Source organism: Diabrotica undecimpunctata, chromosome 1, assembly GCF_040954645.1.
Source record: "Diabrotica undecimpunctata isolate CICGRU chromosome 1, icDiaUnde3, whole genome shotgun sequence".
NCBI lineage: Eukaryota > Metazoa > Arthropoda > Insecta > Coleoptera > Chrysomelidae > Diabrotica > Diabrotica undecimpunctata.
In genome coordinates, this window is record NC_092803.1 from 19,985,141 (window position 1) to 20,005,285 (window position 20,145).

A 20,145-nucleotide genomic window follows, 5' to 3' on the forward strand; every position below is an offset into this window, starting at 1 on the left:
TGGTGTTAACCTAGACAAAAATAAATGCTTCTATGTTCCTTAGAGTATTTCCTTTCATTAATTAATTAATTATGGGCAATATCGCATTACCGATATCAATATGTACTTGTCTGATTAAAAAATATAGCTGGATCTTCAATGTCTAAAAAATTTTATTCTTTATGAAGATAGTTCTTAGTTCTAAAATATTACTCACTACTTGTTTGCTATCTTTATTTGGTCGCAGACTCTAGTTTATGCAATTTAATTTTTCAAAATAATTTGATCACTTAAAAAATAAATATTGATAATATTGCAAAAATCAATATTGACCAAAAGCAAATCTTGCAGAAATTCAACATATTAGGTAACATAAAATTATAACAGTAATTGAAGAGGTGGATTCCAAAAGGGCTCAAGTCATTTTTTTTTTCACATTTTGAGGTTTTAGTTGAATCTGATTCTAAAGCATCATTTCTAACATTAGAAAAAACAATTCATGCCGTAACAGCTTAAGTCAAGTATACTATACAAATTACAAATCAGTAATGTTTTCCAAAAGTGCTTTAGTCATGCCTTATTCTTATCCAAACAGGCTTAAGTCAGCTGTTGAGTGTTTGCCTATGCGCGATTCCAGCTGTCAGCATCTATTTACTGTGAGTTTTAGACTTTTTGGTTATGTTGACTGTTTGAGGTGAAACAAGTGAGTAATCGAAAGCGTGTTTAATAAGTATAAACTAAGTTTAGATTTTATAACAAGTGATTTTTCAGTATCTGTAAACGACATCAATAGTGCCAAGAAGATGAAGCAAGAGAAAAATGAAGACCTATGGGACAAAAATCTCAAGAAATTCGCAAGAAATAGTTAAAAAGCTCTTTCAGATCCTCGCATTGTTTGTGCTCATAAGGGTGATGTTTGTAGGGCATATCTATTGACTCTTAATGATGTAAGTACCTTTTATGATAAAATCTACTCACATAAGACTGCTGCTGATCAGAACAACTTCGTTTTCAAAAACCTTCTCAATCAAGAGTCGGACAGTTACAAAATACTTCATACGACAGACAAATGGTGTTTTAAGTGTGTGTAATTCCACATTCCATCTCTCCTTGTCCATCACACAATTTTCATCAAAAAGATTGAATTGGTTAGCTAAAGCTTTAAAAGAGTCAGGAGAATGTCCTCGTGAAAAGCGAGGTGGAGCTAGGATAATACCTAAATATTCAAGTACAGTCCAATCAATGATTGATTTCATAAAATCATTAAAGTGCTGTGAAAGTTATTATGGTCGGGGTAAGAGCGTCTGCGGTTACCTTAGCCCTGAGTTATCTATTAAAAAATTGTGGCGTATTTGGAAATAGACTCAAAAAGAACATAAGGAGTCACTTGCATCTTACTCAAAGTTCTTCAAAATCTTCCAGACCAAATTCAATCGAAGTTTTGGCAGTCCAAAGACAGACGTTTGTTCATTTTGTGATCTAACAAAAAGTGAAATAAATTTATGCAAAGACCGTCAAGAAAAAGCTTCCCTTATTACCAAGTACAGATTGCACAAGTTACGAGCTAAGAAATTTTATGAACTGCTTAAAAGAACAGAAGCTAATCTAGTTAAGGTATCTTTTGACATGGAACAAAACCAGCCTCTTAAAAAAATAAGAGTTAATGAGGTATTTTATTCTCGACAAATTTGGGTACGTTTATATTGATGGAAAATACACAAGATTCTACTAATAGTTTTGTGTACACATGGACTGAAAACGTGAAAACCAGAGTGGGCGAGGCTCAAATGAAGTACTTTCAGCTTTGTATAACTTTTTGGAGATTTTGGAAGACAAGTTTAAAAATGTTCCAGCGAAATCATGACACTTCAACTGTTTTCTGATGCTTGCAATGGACAAAATAAAAATCAAAATGTTTAGTTATGTGCAGACTTCCAGAGGGTTTAGTGATATTCAGCATGGCTTTCCAATCAGGGGACTTAGCTATATGCCTCCTGATATAGTATAGAAAAAAATATTCAGCAAAAAGAAACAATAGTTGAACCAGAGGAGTCCTACAAAGTGTTTGCATCTTCAGCTACAGTTAAAGTTTTAGGAAAAGACTGGGAACTTTTTGATTTCATAAATGATGCAAAACAAGTTTTATTGAAGAAGCTCCCTTTTTAATGCGTGAACAACGAGTTTTTTCATTTTCAAATAAAAGTAATAAAGACATTGAAGCTAAAAATACCTACTGTGATGATTCTAGTACTTTTAAAGTTTAAAAAAAGGATGCAATTTACTGGAAGTGTACAGTAGTGAAGTTCTTGCCATTAGTGAATCATGTAAGTGAAAAGAAGAAAAAAGATGTGGAAAACCTTCTCAAATTTATTTCATTATCTAAAAGTTCATAAGACTTTTATAATACTGCACTTACCAATGTGAAAAATGGTTCCAACAATAATAATACTGTAGTGTATGATGAACTAGAGCCTTTTATTTAAAAGATTTTCCAACTTTACTTTTAAAATTTTGACAAAAATGAGAATAATTGATTTTGATGAATAAAAATTAATTTTTAATTATGTACTTAGATAATTATTAAACCTTTGCTGGCATCTTAAAGACAAGCTCTGATTATCAATAAACTTACAAATAAATAATAATATGAAGTTGTCTCTGACATGAATTTTCCAAAAGTGCTTAAGTCAGGTAAGACAAGGTCATTTTGAAACAAAAAAAACCAAATGTTTAACTTCTTAAAAGCTATGATTTTGTGTTCAATTCTTCCTTTCAATTGTCTTGAAACAAAAATTTGAATCTGCAAATTACATGACTGATTCTATTCCAAAGTAACATTTAATTACATTCTTTAACATAGAAAAATTCGTTCCTTAAATTTACTTTTTTGACCTAAGACCCTTTGAAATCCACCTCTAAAATTTAGCAACTCTTAAAATTTAAATGGAAATTTCAAGGTTGTAGAATTTGAGCCAATGCTGAGACATTAACATGATACTCTATTGGCCACATTGGAATACCATGGAGCAAGTAGAAGATCTCAAATATTGGAATGGCAGTAAGAGTAATAAATTGAGATTATTGGAAGAAACAAAGATAGACAAAGAGAGTTCAAAAATGGATAAAACGTGGAACGTTTAATTGATTTTTTACCCACTGTTAACTAGTTCTCTAAAGGTTAAAATTCTTTATATTTTCTATATTTTTTATTCCTCTCAATCTCTGTTCTCCTTCCTATTTATTTCTACCTCATTATGCACACTTAAATTATAATTCAGTTGTCACCATGTCTTTAATAAATCAACCATTATCGTTAGCAGTGACAAAAGAGTCCATCCTAACCGGTAAATTTATTGATCACCTCTCCAGATCGAACAATAGTCGCCCAACTGTTTGACCGTTTCTATTACGTATTTGTCTTTAAACAATCTCACGAGTATTAATGAAAGTAATAGCGATGTTGGCGGGTCACTAACTCTGCTATTAAGAACCGATCGAGCCAAATCCGGATCTGATGGTGTTAACTTTCCCTTGCATTGACTCACATACACTCATCGACGAGAACTGTGCATATTTTAGTTCGCTTTTATTTTGCGCTCATATCGATCTTATTCTTTTTAATTTACACTGCCTGATACACGGAAATTTCTCAAGTTTGTTTTTTCCTAACATTTCAAAAACTAAAATCTTCACGATTACTTTGACGTTTATTAACCCTTCATCGGTCGCATGTGTATCAAAATGATACAAGCTCGCCAATGTTCAATGCTATTATTGAACCCTAAAGTAAGAAGAACCCACCTTCATAGTACCTTCCTAGACCGGTTTACTCTACTTCTCATTCGTATAGAAAATTTATGTTAGAAGAGAACGCAAATGAAGATGCCCCTAATCAAGTGGAAGATTTCAAGGATGAACCGGACACAAATGCGGAAGATCAGCTAACAGCTAATGGATGAAAGAGCTGGTGACTCTGATACTGAAGAGAGTGTAACAGAGAAAGGACCAGATTTACACGACAATTTATTTTACTTTGGAAAAGATGAAACCACTAGATGGATGAAAACACCGCGAGCAAAGAAGCGACACACTGAGCCACATAATCTGGTTACACGTCTCCCAGGAGTAATACATAAAGCACGACTAGCTAAGTTACATATAGAATGTTGGAGTCAGATATTTTCTGATAAAATGCTACAAACAATAGTCAAGTTCACAAACCAGTACATTCATCTTGAAGTAAGGGATTGCTTTGACCACAACATTATGCAACTGACACGGACATGACAGAACTCAAGGCCTTCATAGGTCTTTTATATCTAGCAGGAGGAGGATGTCTGAGATACAGATAAATACGGCGTGGAAATATTTTGACTGGTTATGAGTCTCAAAAGGTTCATGTTTTTTATGAGATGCCTACGTTTCGATGACCGCATCACAAGACCTAAAAAGAAAGCTGTTGACATCATTCCGCAGATTCGTGAACTCTTCGACGATTTTGTTCATAATTGTAAACATAGCTATTCACTACAACAGTGTGTGACTATTGACGAAAAACTATAGGCTTTTAGGAGACGTTGCAGGTTCAAACAATATATCCCTTCAAAGCCATCCAAATACGGAGTAAAAATTTATGCTATGTGTGATGCAGTTACTTTTTATAGTTATAGCCTGGAAATATATGCTGGAAATCACTAATTTAGGAAATTTTAAGGTCCGTTTCAAACAGTCTTTGCAATAAGACGCAGGCTTAGTACGAATAACTCGTTTGCGGTAAGCATCAACACATACCTCAAATTTTGATTCTTCACTTAAGATTCAAATGAGCCTGGCTTGCTTTTTTGATATTATCAGTGGCTTTTCCTTTGCCTAGAAGAAGATATGCTAAAATATATTAAACTATGAGTACACTTTTAATTGGTTACCTGTAGTTCAACCGTATAACACTTTAATCCAGATTTATGTTTCCCCTTGCGACAGCATTCTATTGACTGATTTAATCCAGTTTTATGATTCCATTCAGCTTAGAGTATTTCTTCGACCTTTTTTTACTAATATTCTCCTAGTCCTATTAGAAACTTGTTTTGAACCAGCTGGGCTTTTACCTTTTTTATCTAAGCTACTTCATGTTTCCTCATAATGCTTAATTATATTCCACACTGTTGTTTTGGGAATATTAATTTCATCCGCCACTTTAAAGATTGTTTTGTAGAAATTTTTAGAGATACCAGGCATCATTTTATAGAAATAATACTAAATTTAAAGAAATTAATTGTAGAATATAATTTGATGTTTGTTAGAGTATCCGGCTGCATTGCTGCCGCAGCTTAATTGTCTTATCGTGTACGGATTTTAGAAGTTTCTTCATACTGTCCCATTATTTAGTTGTCACTAATTTTTATATTATTTTGATTATCATTATGACATTAATAGGTTATGTGGGTCCTATAAATCAATAATAATTACATTTTGTGATTATATATTATTTAAAATATTACTTATTTAGCATTATTATCGTAACTATTAAATAAAACAATAAATTAACAGTCAACCACGTGAATTTTTTATATATTTTACTTTGTCCCATTATATAGTTGTTAGGACTCGTAACTTTTATTGACATCAGACTAATTATATCAAGCATAACCCTAAGTACTTGAGTGTAACACTTAACACAATACTAACATTTAAATGAGAACATATACAAGGTAACCTGGACCTCTTCTGATGGAAGAACAACGAGTCAGATTGATCACATCTTAATAGATTCAAGGCATGGAACAGACGTAATAAACTGCAGAAGTTATAGAGGCGCAAACATAGACTTAGATCATTGCCTAGTGATAACATTGAGGGCTAGAATACCAGTCAAGAAAATAAAATGGATACAAAAACATAGAATGCGCAAAAGCTGAGAGATGCGACAATTGAAGAACGGTAGTCGAAAATATCACCAACAGGCTAAGGAATCAAAATGTAAATGAAGAAGGCCAGACAGATATAGACTCTAACTGGACCAGAATAAAGGAAGACATTGAAGCAGCAGCAAAAGAGGAAATAGGAACAGAAATTTGTGCCCGTAAAAATCATTGGTTTGACGATGAATGCAAGAATGAAACAAATGAAAAAAATGAAGCCTACAGAAAGATGCTTACCCGACAACCTAGAACAACTGTAGAGAATTACCAGACAAAGAGAAGAGACGATAAGAGGATACACAAAAGAAAAAAACGAAACCATCTAAATACGGAACTTAAATATATAGAAAACCTTAACAGAGAGAAAGAATTCAGAGCATTCTATAAGAAAGTTAACATCCACAGAAAATAATTCAAGACTTATTAACAACAAGAAAAGATGTATTGAGTAGATAAGTGAAATACTTTAACCAGGCACTTAATTTGAAGGAAGAAGAAGAAAACCTGTAAGACGAAAGAGATGAGGTAAGGAGAGCAGACGAGAGAGAAGAGGAACCACCAACGATTGTTGAAGTTAAAGATGTAGTTAAAAAACTAGCCAGAAACAAATCACCCGGAATAGATAATCTCCCAGCTGAACTATATAAAGAAGGTGGCCTTGATACCAGCTATAAAAACACTCCTTATAGACCCATTGGTCAGAGAAGAAGAGAAATACCCAGAACAAGGTTCCCTGATAACGTCGATGAAGACATGAGAAATATGGGAAAACGTGCTTGATGGAGAAAGGCGATGGATAGGGACGACTGGAGAGAAATTCTTGAGAAGGCTAGAACCCACGCAAGTTTGTAAAGCCAGAATGGTGAACATTTCAATGTCTATGAATATAGCTGCCGAAACGAAGAAACTGAAATAATATAAGCATGAAACTTGCTGAAACGACATGGGAGCTACTTTCAATGTAGTGCGGCTCATGCTAATCATGATATAATCTCCTGTCATCTGATCTCATGATATTATTTAAATTTTATATAATTTAATATGGAGCATTAACAGTTGTTGATAACTGTTTTACATACTTAAAAAATGTACTTTGTTTTCTAATGGGCGGTTTATATTTTATAGTTTTTCTAATGACATACATTTGATAAAACTTAGACATATTCATATTCATTTTTTGAACATATGATTTATACAATTTCCGGTTAAATATACTGAAGGGGTAAAAACACAAAAACCGGCTCACAGAAACGACAGACCACATTTTCCATTGAATATAATTAAATTTCTTTCTGCATTAAGTATAAATGATTCACCCATCAATAATGAGTTTAGAATTTAAACGAACGCACTTTCTCTATTAGCTGGTCAAAAATGGACTTGAATTTAGCCGACGTATTATGCAATTATTAGCAGCAGAAAGTAACACTGCCGTGGAATTCGATTTCTGAAATCTTCGGGACATCGGTAACGGAATGTTGGTCATGATCGCATACTATCGAGAGAATTGATGAGGCGGTTGAGAGTTTCGCTAATTTTTTTTAAACGAATATTTGAATGAGATTCCAATTAACTGTGTGAACATAAATAAACAAGTTATGACTCCTACTGAATTTATTTGTCATCTTTACACATTATTTGCCACATGTTAACTTCCTTTGAAGAATATTTCGAGCTGAAATGCATTATAGCTCTGTCAATTATTGTATTTAAAAGAAAGCGTTTCACTCTCTATGTAAAGAGAAGTCAGTGAACAAACATTTTTTGAATAGGTACTATAATTGTTCGGTAACTGTGTATTTTAACAAAGAAAACGCAATTTTTTAGACAAAAAGATTACAATACAATCTTCTGCTCTTTCAATATACTTTTCAAATAATATTTGAAATAAGCCCTATTCTTATTGTATTTTGACAGATCCAATACTTCTTGCGAAAGCAATTATTAAGGAATTAGACCAACATCTTTTTCATTCAATAAGATTCCCTTCCTTTACACTTTTCTGGGTATTTTTAAATTTAATATTTTGTAAATCCAGGACATTTTTATTATACTTCTATAATAGTCCAGTAACTCAGGCGGGAAATATGACCTTACCTCCCAATTCTGTTGAACTGCATGGATTTAGCTGAAAATCTGGATTTAAGCTTGTCTTACCCTTCTTTGCAAAAGTTATATGGGGTTATATAAAAGGTATATTATACAAGAGGTTAAAACTGATGATGAGAAGAGCTCGGAAGCCCTGAAGAAGACATCAGAGAGGATCTCGAAAAATTTACAATTAAATGCTTTTGGGTAGGATAAATTAAAATTTTATACATACTTTAATGTAACTGATAGAGGGCGCCACATTCGCCACATGTGTGGCATAAATTTGAACTTAACTTTTTTGCTCTTTAAGTTAGCTCTATTTGTGTTAAAAGATATTAAAGATATATTATTTTTACAAAGAAAAGGTATACTTGTTAGTAACCGTTTTCGAGATAATCGCATTTTATAAGTCATACATAATAATCCTTAGTTGTGATAAAGTACTGGATACCTGTAGATATTCCGTGTGTATATAAGTAACCAATGAACAAGATACATCACAATTTAATACATTATTTAACCTCTGCAACAAATAAGATGTAGTTCAAGAATATAACATAAGATTTGGATATGTATCCAAAAGAATATATTCTATATATAGATATTTTCGAAGTCAAATTTATCCTTCTCATTTTCATTTTTGTGAGCGCAGTGATGTTGTCTTGTCATATTTGTGAGAACGAATTCTGGATTGAAGCGCAGTTGACTGGTTTGCCCGATATATTTGCTCCAAATTTAATATTACTTATTGAACCTAAACCCAAAAAATACTAATTTTATATTAAATATGTATGTGTATATATATATATATATATATACACATACATATTTAATATGTATGTGTATATATATATATATATATATATATACACATTTATATAGTATAAATAGAAGTAGTAGATGAATACATATACCTGGGACAGCTCATACATAAATCGGGATCACTACTTCCGGAAATCAACAGACGAATAAAACAAGCGTGGTCAGCATTCGGACGAAATTCCATAGTCTTCAAGTCCAAAATGCCACTATACCTCAAGAAGAGAGTATTTGATCAATGCATATTACCCGTCTTGACATATGGATGTGAAACTTGGATATTAAAGAGAGAAATAACGTCGAAACTCCAAGTAACTCAAAGAGCAATGGAAAGATGTATGCTAGGGATAACAAAGAGGGATCGTAAAAGAATTGAATGGATACGGAGGCAAACCCAGGTGACTGATGTAATCCAAAGAATAAAATCCCTGAAATGGCAATGGGCAGGACATATGGCAAGAAGAACAGATAACAGATGGACCACTAGAACAACTATGTGGTACCCCAGGAACGCTAAGAGACCAAAGGGGCGCCCAAATCTCAGATGGGATTGTGATATTAGAAAATTAACAGGAACAACGTGGTCTCGAATAGCACAAGATAGAAAAATATGGGCGCAAATGAGCGCAAATTATTTGAACAACGTATAACTAAGACATCGTCGAATAATAATAAGAACATAAAATAACATTGAAATAAGGGAGGCTGCACCGTAATTGGAAACGGTTGATAAAGCTGCACATGATGATGATGATATAGAGAGAGAGAGAGAGAGAAAAGGAGTATGACCGTCAATCCAAAATAAACTAAGGTATACTCGAAGAGTGGTGGGTTTTTCGGTCAAAGTGGAGAAATAAAAGACAAAGAAGGTGGCTACTTCATCTATTTATTGAAGACGTTTCCCTTTCTGTTTAGGAAGCATCATCAGTTCATCTAAAAAGAACAATGTGAAAAAACCAAACATCCAAAGAGAAGTTAAAACATGTGTGTTACCTCAAAAAGACATGTAGCAGTCAATGATATTAAATTTGTAAAAAAGCTTCCGATAATGGAACATTCAGAGATAAAGTTGTATAAACAATTAATTGAAACTAGGTACAGTTTACAAATTAACAAACTTAGCACAGCAAAAGAACATGTGATAATAATACATGTATATAAAAAATTTGTTATAAAAAACTTAAGTAAAAAAACATTAAAATTGATGTGTAAAGAACTAGAAAGATCATGAGATTCACAAAATTTAAATTTGACTTTAGGTAACATTATTAATTAGTTGAGATTAAAATATAATATTTAAAACTTCATTTTACTTTTCGACAGTCGACTGTTCGAGTTATTGGTTAATCCAACTTTTGGTGGGGCCAAAGGATACAAATTTATCGATGGTTCCAAAGTATCCTTCTTAATGAAGTTAATACGAGAATGAAAAGCATTCTTAGATTTCGATGGTCTGCTTGTCTGTGACTATTTTTCTGTTTTCCACTTCACTTTTGTTGTTGCTTAAAATGCTAATTGGATTTTCCAAGCTAACGGGGCTTCTGATATCCTTCGGACTCATATTTTACTCAGATGAAGGCGTTGGTTCGGAATATGAAGATTCTATAGACCATTTAATGTTAGCACCAGATGGCCAAATTTCCTTATTAAATAATAAGTCAATGGAGGTTTTACACTTTATGCCTATTATGATATTAAACCAACAAAAAAAAGAAACGAAAAACATGTTTTTTGATCATAGCATTTTGTACTATTAACGCATAGAAAAACTGGTCCTTCTAATTTATAACTATTTTTTCAACCACACTAAATATATTCCGTCCTTTTTAATGCTAAGAAATCTTTTCCATGCCTTTTTATATATTTTGATTTACGCAAACAACAAATGTTGATATTATTCTTTATTATCCGCTCAACAAAATACACTAATTGTCATTTTGTGTTCTTCAAATAAAACCAAATATTCTCGTTACATAACCGAAACTATTCATTGTCAAAACTTTCTCTTTTCACCAAGAATCTTCCTCTCGAACGCTGCAATTTGCCAATCACCGCAATGATACCCGCCCGCCAATCGTAGCATCTATTTATTTTCTTTGTTAGTTCGATGCTTAGATATTGATGTTGTAACTATGGGTAAGTTTCTATTTAAAGGAAATGGGTATACTGAGCCAAAGTATGTACTGAACTCATAACACCTGTTTGGCGACCTTAAATCTAATAATTTATAAATTTAGATTATTCCATTGACTCACTGATCTCGATTAAAATATAGCGATTATGTGGTAACGTATAAAATGCAAAAGTTCAATATTTCATGGACAGAAAATATATTGGGTCAATCTTAATAGGATTTTTGAAAAACTAGTATTAGAATATTAGAACAGAATATTAGTAAATATTAAAAATGACCTGCAAAGATCAATAAAAAGACAAATAAAAAATTGAAAACAGATGAAATATTTAAATAAAAATTAAATAAAAACATATAAAAATATTACATTATTTTAACAATTTTTAAACATAATCTACTGTTTTTTTCATACGTCTTTATCTAAAACCGTTGCTGCGCTCCACGTCGTGTGAGGTTTTACTTTTCTTCTCTTGCATTCAATCTGATAACTTTGTTGAATGGATGATTTGAAATTTTTTTCGGTGGTTAAAATTGAGTGGCTCAGAGGCAAAGGTGCCTAACCCCGAAAATTTCTTTGTGTGCTTATAATTTCTGTAAAAATCGTGTGCAGAATCAGCCTAAACTTAATTTTTGTTGGTATATTGTCCCCATCTATAAACTGGTTTTCGCACTAACAAAATGTCATAGGAAGCTTGCGGCAAAATTATGCGGCATTATTAATATTTAAATATAAAACAAGCAAGATAATCCTTAAATACCCATTTATAAACAAATGTGGCTTAGGCTGTTTTGCCGCAAACTTATTTGTATTATATTTTTTATTGTTCTAGACGAGGATAATGTTGATTTAAGTGAAAAAACTCAATAAATGGGTTGTCGAAAAATAAGAATCAAGACAATGATGAACCAGAAAGCAAATAACACCAAAATTCCAGAAAGAGAGTAAGAAATCTTGAAAATCATGCAAGGTATGAAAGGAAGATAGCCAAGGAGAAAGGAGAAGAATATGTCACGGAAGAAGAAAAACGTAAAATTGCTAAAAAACTCGTAGTTGGACCATTATGGATTATGTTCGTGCAAAATAAAGTGCCATTTGAAAATTTCTAACGAACGAAAGCAAAGCATCTTTAAAAATTACTATTCGCTAACTGGTCAATGAAAAATGCTTTTATTCAAGGTCAAATAAAAGTAGAAGACAAAAAGAGAACTCATACCCAAAATCAAAATTAACGTAGGTCTAAAAATCGTGTATATACTTTACCGGATGAAAATGTTTGTAACCAAGTGGTATGTAAGAACTTTTTTAAAGACACTTTTTCCATTACAGATGGAAAAATTGCATTAGCTGTAGCACAAAAAAAAGAACATGGGACACCTCTTCAAGATGCAAAGGGCAAACATCCACCCCATAATAAATCCAATATTGAAGACGAGCAGTAATTATGTGGCTTCATTGAACTGTTCCCAGCATACGAATCCCATTACTCCCGACGAGATAACATAAAAAGGTTTTCACCAACTTTGAACATGTCGATCATGTATCGAGAGTATGAAATAAAATGCACAGAAGACTTAAGAAAGCCCCTCTCGCTGTTTATGTTTCGCAAAATTTTTAACACCAAGTTTAATTTGCATTTTCATGCACCACATAAAGATACTTGTAAAAAGTGTGAAAGTCTTCATACTGAAAAAAAATCATGTGATGAACAGCGTAAACAGGATACAAAAGTTGAATTGGAATTACACCAAAGAAAAGCAGAAGCAGTTAAAGAAAGCAAAAAGCAAAATATAATTAAAGCAAAAGAATCCCAGCAAAAAATATCAGTTTTAGTCTTTGATTTTCAGAAAACGCTTCCTACTTCTGAGTTAAGTACCTACAGGTGTAATTTATTATAAGAGACAACTGTGGACATATAATTTGGGCATCCGTGATGAAGTCATAGAGACAGGACACATGTATGTCTGGCCTGAAAATGTTGCATCCCTAGGAGATCAAGAGATAGCTTCATGCTTAATAAACTATGTTGAGGCGTACTTATCTGACCCAACCGAATATCTGATTTTGTATAGCGATGCTTGTGGGGGCCAGAATCAGAATATAAAGATGACTTTAATGATAAGCAATTATCTTCAAAAGTATAAATCGTCACTCAAAGTTATAGAACAAAGATTTTTTATATCTGGACATAGTTTTAATACAGGCGATCAAGATTTTGGGTTGATTGAAAAGGAGAGAAAACACCATGATCGAATTTTTGATCCCGATATTGGGTTTCCATAATTCAATCGGTCAAAAAAAAATCCAAAATTCCAAGTCAAAAGAATGAACTCACTAGAGTTTTTTAATAGCAAGTCCCTTGAGAATAAGATAACAAATAGAAGTTACTATAACTGGCGAAAAATTTAAATGGTTTAAAATTCAACAGATAGGGTATCTTAAAAACAAACCAAAAAAAATGTATGTAAAATATACAGCACAGAATATTGGTTTGTTTCATGAGGTTGATTTCAGCAAGAAAACCAAAGGCCGCCCATCATCATCTACTGTAATGCACAACCTAGATGTTCTCTATCCAAATGGGAGAGCAATAACAAAAGAAAAGGAAAAGGATTTAATGGACTCACTTAAGTTTATTCCACCTGAGTTCCACAGCTTTTATTCTGGATTGAAAGATAGTTCCGATGCATAAGATGAGGACTTAGAAGATGCAATTATACACGAAAATTAAAAATACGCACTAGAATAAGAATAAGTTTTTAGCTAATAAGTTGGAGATTTGTTTATCTTAATTTTTGTTTGGTATAATTTACGTGTATGGCAAATGTGCCTAAACGCAGCTTAACACACAAGTTTCTCTAGGAATATATTTTTTTGGAACGGCAAATGCGCCTATACTTTTTGGACACAGAATTAGAATAATAAAACTTGAGTGAGATTTTCCCTTAAATGTTGTTTTAAGACATTAGCTTATCCTTAAAAAAATAAAGTGTTACATTTTTTTATTATAAAAATTGTATTTTTTATTTAAAGTTGACTTTGACATGATTTATCACAAAAACTCGACTTTGTGGCTTAGTCACCTTTGCCTCTGAGCCACTTAATTTACTTTCATTATCTGTCCATTATCTGTCCATTAATTTTTAAATACTAATTTTAAATAAATTAAAGTACTTAATTTAACTAGTTCCGTTTCTCATATATTTTTATTCTATTTGTATTCAGTTCTCCAAAATCTATAATAAACCTGACAATTTTGTAACCCATTTATTACGGTTTAGTGTGTTTTCCACAGTCGAATAGATTTTCGAAATCAACGAATGCTATAAAAAATCCTATACGATATGCCTTAACCTCTTCTATTAATATTTTCATCAGTAAAAAATATTCATCAGTCCTAAACCCCTTTTCAGAGGGAAAAAGACCAAAAGAAAATATAAGTATGTTTAGATAATTTATAAATATTTAAATAGTCTATGCCTCCTTCATATTTAAATATATTTTTTCCTATACTAACAAATAAAATATCAATTAACCTAACAAATAAGAAATATCAAAAAAGAAATTCATTACGACACCTAGAAAAAATGATCAACAAACACTGCCGGATTTGAATTACTGATTTCTGTGAGAACCGTCTTTTCTAGACCGATGGTGTTACAGTCTTTTGGCTTAGTATACCCCTTACCTATCAGAAGAGTCATCCATTTCTGAGTCCTTTTCTGGACGATCTATTTTTGTCTCCGTGTCTATTTTATTCCCACTAGTTGGGACAAAATGCTCCCAATCATCGCAGTTCGCCCATACTGTGAGAAGGCTATAATCCTCCAGAGTTCTTCAGCTCTCTGGGACATCGCTTAGGCAATTTTTCCCTTTATACCATGCATGCCCTGGGCATGATAATGTTACACATGATAATTATATAGCTGCAACCCCTATGCATGTTCTTATTTGTTCCGCGGATATTTATTTGGTTATATTTTATTCACGCCGTTGCTACACATCCATAGGATGTTTCCTATTATACATTGGGACGCGTTGCATCGGGGATGAGACCTTCCTCTTCCAGTGTATCCTGCGCGGAGAATCGAAAAACTCAAACTCACGGTTTCAGACCGGCACGGGGAATTGAGTTGCAGATCTTATGCTATAAAAGTGTTTAGATACTTCCAACATGGTGGTTGGAAAAACGACTCATTTAGGTTGATATATCACAGGACGTGGTCTATTCAGCCTGATCTCACATATAGAACCTAATGTAAAACAGAGGAAAAATCCCAAGAGCCATATGCATCTTTAAAACTTCGGTGGTAGCGCCGGGTCTGTGAATCCCGAACCTGTGAACAAAACCATCCAGCTATGTTTCTGTCTTCTCCGGCAGTACAACTCAGACGTTCAGAACAGAGTACTACGATCTTTTCTTTTTTGTAAAGTGGATACGTCGGGTTCAGGAGACCCAGCGCTACCAAATCAGTTAGTCATTTTTTGGTGAGTATTTTAACTTTTATGTGTTTATTTACTATTACAACTTGATTAAATATTATGCTAAATACTTGAATAATTTCTTTACATTGTATTTTATCACTTATGACAATAATTAGTTACAGATAATGGATTTCGAGGCCCAGCAAGTTAGACTTCGTCTATTGGAGGAAGTACCATCTGACAGTGAAATAGAGATTGATTCAGAGGAGATTGTTCGGAGACTGACTACCAAACATCGAATATCCAACACGATGCTTCTTCCAATTCTGATGATAAAAGTTGTAAACCGAAAAACACGAATACCTGTGTGTTTTACCGCTAAAGATGGGACAGTGTGGTGAAAAGAAAGTTTGGCTTCGAACAGAGAAAAAACATGTAGAAAGGATATAATTACTTATTTACCTGGAGTTAGAGGAGTGGCGAAACAGGCAAAAACTCTTGCAGAATGCTACAGTTTATTTATTTCCGGCGGTATGCTAGATACAATAGTTGACTTTACAAACAAATTTATTGAAGATGTTACATACACTCGAGAAAGATCGGCACGACCCACAGATAAAACTGAAATAAAGGCTTTATTGGGCCTTTTATGTTTGGCAGGATCTTTAAAAGGTAGTAGACTAAATCTTGAAGAACTGTGGGATAGAAAAGGGTGTGGAGAAGAAATGATCTGGTTGACAAGGTCCCTAGGAAAGTTTCATTTTTTGCTGCTTATGTTACGTTTTGATGTTGGGAAACACGAGGAATACGAAAAGCCCTAGATAAACTTGCTCCTTTAATAATTTTTTTGATGAATTTGTTAAGAATTGCAAAGACCACTGTGCAGTTGATATTTGAGTAGTTTCCGCCAATATTTACCAAAAAAGCTTAATAAATACGGCCTTGGGATGTTTTGCGCTAGTAGACTCGAGATGTGTTACGCTAAAAACCTATAGGTTTACGTCGGTGAGCAGTCAAGTGGACCATTTAGAGTAAAAAATAATTCAAAAAGTATTGTGGAGCGTCTGATAACACCAATTTCCGGAATGTCGCGAAATATTACTTGTGACAACTGGTTTACAACGTTACCACTTATAAATGATCTTTTGAACACACATACATTAACTAATGTAGGCACAATCAGGAAAAATAGACGTCGTATTCCTTTGGGGTTTAAGAATATAAAGTCTAGACCTCTTCTATCAAATATGTTTGTCTTTTAAAAAGATATTACCCTTGCGTCTTATACCCCAAAACAAAAGAAAAAGGTTTTGTTACTCTCTAGTCTACATCATCGTCAACGACATAATTGATGAAGGTTTCAGAAATCAATATAAACCAGAAATTGTCACATTTTATAATAAGACAAAAGAAGGAGTTGATACACTGGACCAACTTTGTTTATTGTACAATGTGGCACGTAATACGAATAGGTAGCCCATGGTAATATTTTATTCAACTATGAACATAGCAGGTGTAAATGCACAAATTATATTGTACAAATTGTATACATTATAACTGATACTAGTATGAAACCACGACACTTTTTAAAAACTATTGCTGTCATTATTTGACGAGCACTTAAGAAAAAGATCATCAGCTCAAAATGGACCACCGTAAGTAAGATATAGACGTCAAGAAGTTGCAAATACCAGAATTCGAGAAAATTTGCGAGATATGCCTAATGGTTCAAAGAAAAGAAGCGTTAGGTGTAAAAATGACAATAAGTCAAAATACTATTGTAAAAAGTGCCATGCATTGTTATGACTCAAACATGTCAATATTTATTGTGATGAATATTCAAATTAATCGTTTAATTTTTCATTTTTAGTTTGTTTCAGCATTACTTTTTAAGTTTCTTTAAAATAAATATCTCATGTTTTATTAGTGGTTAATAGGTGTTTATTGTACAAGACGATAAAATTGTACTTTATCTTCGAGAGCGTTTTTTAGCGTTGCGACGTCAGTCGAGAAGATAATGCGATTTTATCGTCGTGTGCAATACAACATTTTTTTCTATAGCAAGACTTCAAGTTCGAGTGAAAAATAGAATTTCAAAGAAAATTGTAGTTTTTAGCACAAAAATCGCAATTGTGTTGCTCCGTTGCTATAATAGGGATATGAATTACTCTGTCAACAAATGTCAAACAAATGTTACGTTTTGGTTTTTGCGGAGAATATTGTTGCGTTTTGTGTACAAAGTAAATAAATACGAAATGGACGGAAAAGAAATGACACAAGAAAAGGAAAACCTGCCATCAGATGTAGAGAACGCAGCGTTGGAAGCAGAAAGTTTATTGTTGCCACAAAAATCTAGGATGATGTATGAGAAAGAATATCAGTCTTTTAAAAAGTGGAAAAGCATTAAGAATATCAATGGCGTGAGTGAAAAAATACTTCTGGCGTATTTTTCTGAAAACTCAAAGAAAGCGATGCCATCGTCATTACTCTGAAGCGTACGTTGTTGGTGAATGAAAATTGTAACATTTCTAAATTCAGCAAGTTAACCACCTTACTAAAAAACCTGAGTGGAGGATACAAAGCTAAAAAGTCAAAAATCCTGGAGTCAGATGACATTATTAAATTTCTGACAGAAGCTCCTGATGACGTCTATTTGTTGATGAAGGTTATTGCTATTTTTGGTGTGCATAGAGCGACTAGGTCCGATGAATTGTACAAGTTAAAAGTGTTTAACGTGGACGACAGAAAATCGATGATAATCGTTTCATTATCTAATACTAAAACCAAGCAGGAAAGGTCGTTTTGTATTACTGACAAGAAAAGTGGACTGAGTTTCTTGGAAATTGTGAGAAAGTATATTGCCTTGCGCCCCAAAAACGTACCTCACACTAAGTTTTTTGTTAATTACCGACAGCAAAAGTGCACTACTCAACCGGTGGTAATTAACACTATATATAATATCCCCAAGAAGATTGCAGATTTTTTGAAACTTGCAAATTCAGAAATGTACACGGGACATTGTTTCCGTCGTTCTTCAGCTACTATGTTCGCAAATTCTGGAGCTGATCTAGTAAAAGTTAAACGTTTAGGTGGATGGAAATCGTCATCTGTTGCAGAATATTACATTGAAGAGTCAATAAGCAATAAGATTGCTGTATCCAAGTGTATACTTGGCGGACCAGAAAATCAATCCAGTACCTCGAATCAAGTGTTTAAGCAAACGAGTACAAATTATGATTCTCCAAAAATAGATATTTCTAATAATGTTAATTGTAAAATTTCAGTTGTTTTTAATCCTTAATGTGTTTGAATTTGTAAATTTTATTGAATAAAAAAAAGTTAAAACATTTTATCTACTCTTGCTGTTAAAGCAGCAGCGCACCCAGAATTGACCTCTGGAGGGGGTTTTGGTTGGTCACCGAAATTTTTTTATGATGTTACGTCCATTTTGAGTCCTTAAAATGTGTGAGTAACAGTGTCGGAATAGGGTCCTGGGGGGGGGTTTAACCCCCAAAACACCCCCCCCTGGGTGCGCCACTGTGTTAAAGTGTCACTTTATCTACCCTTGCGGTTAAAGTGATAGGTACTTTATCTACTCAAAACAGTTGTTATAGCAACACTTTAACATTAGCTATGGAAAAAATAAAATTTTCTTTATTAATAACGTTTTTTCTTGTATCAAAATGTAGGGTTGTAAAGAAATGTCAAAAAATATTAAAATAATACGTTATTCAATATTATATTCACATATACGTATTTATAAGACGATAGTTAATTATTAAAGGCAAAGAAAATATTTAAAAATATATATTTACATTATATTTATATATCGGGTCTGGTGAACCCGGCGCTATCAAATTTGTATTCAAAAGAGGTGCTACCACCGCAGGGTTAAGCTAACAAACTATCCAACCTGATCTACATACAACTGACCACACTTTTATTAGTAAAAAAATGAAAATTGTTTGTACTTCAGAATTATTAATGGTTTATGTTCAGTTTTCATTTTTCAGTAAAAATGTTTTTCAATAACAGTTTAAATTAAAAGTTCTATTTTCATTAGGTATATACTTTAATTAAATCTTAATTCTGATGAAAATGGTTACGTTTGTTGTGTTCTTTCGTCTCTCTGACAAGCTTTCACTGATTTTCTCTGCAAACAATTTCGAATGACACACAAACCGATCAGCTTTTCTTTGTTTTTCATAGAAATAAATAATAAACATCTTTAAATTTAGAAATAAAAATATAAACGTCAATTACTTACCCCTATCAACTTCATCTCGAAGTTGAAGACAGATCAAGGTACTACAAAATGTTAAACAACACTAAAAGGTCACTCGAAACGAAAATATCAATCACTGATTGACGAATGTCACGCGGTTTAAAATTTGTGGTTCGCCGGTACTATACCACCGATTATTAGTACTACTAAAGACTGCGGTAGTACTAGTCTGGTCCACGGATCGCTGGTGGTTCACTGAATGAAAATCCAAACAGCTGTGATAGCCGTGAATTTCACCTCCGGTTCCAGGTCCGCATCGAGGTGGTACTGGCGAATAAAAAAGAGCTTTCGACTTTCTTATCGCACGGTCACAACTAACGAAATAACGAAATTGCCTTATGTAAATGTTTATTAAGTTTTATAACAAATTTAATAATAGAAAGTCATATAAACGAAACGTAGAAAATACAACACTTTAGACAGGTAAAGGAAAACATTATTTTTTAAGTGTATTACAAAAATGTGTTTTTATGGAGATCCATCAAAAGCTTATTGA

At 33.0% G+C, this 20,145-nt stretch overlaps 1 protein-coding gene across 1 annotated transcript in view; it reads right to left on the minus strand.

Moving 5' to 3' along the window:
* Positions 1-19,867, minus strand: part of LOC140445974 (uncharacterized) — a 61,821-nt gene extending 41,954 nt beyond the window's left edge. The window contains exon 1 of the mRNA XM_072538447.1: positions 19,632-19,867. Within this exon, the coding sequence (XP_072394548.1) occupies positions 19,632-19,646 (15 nt within the window). The 5' untranslated portion in view covers positions 19,647-19,867. The remainder of the gene's footprint in view (positions 1-19,631) is intronic.
* Between the last annotated feature and the right edge of the window lie 278 nt (positions 19,868-20,145).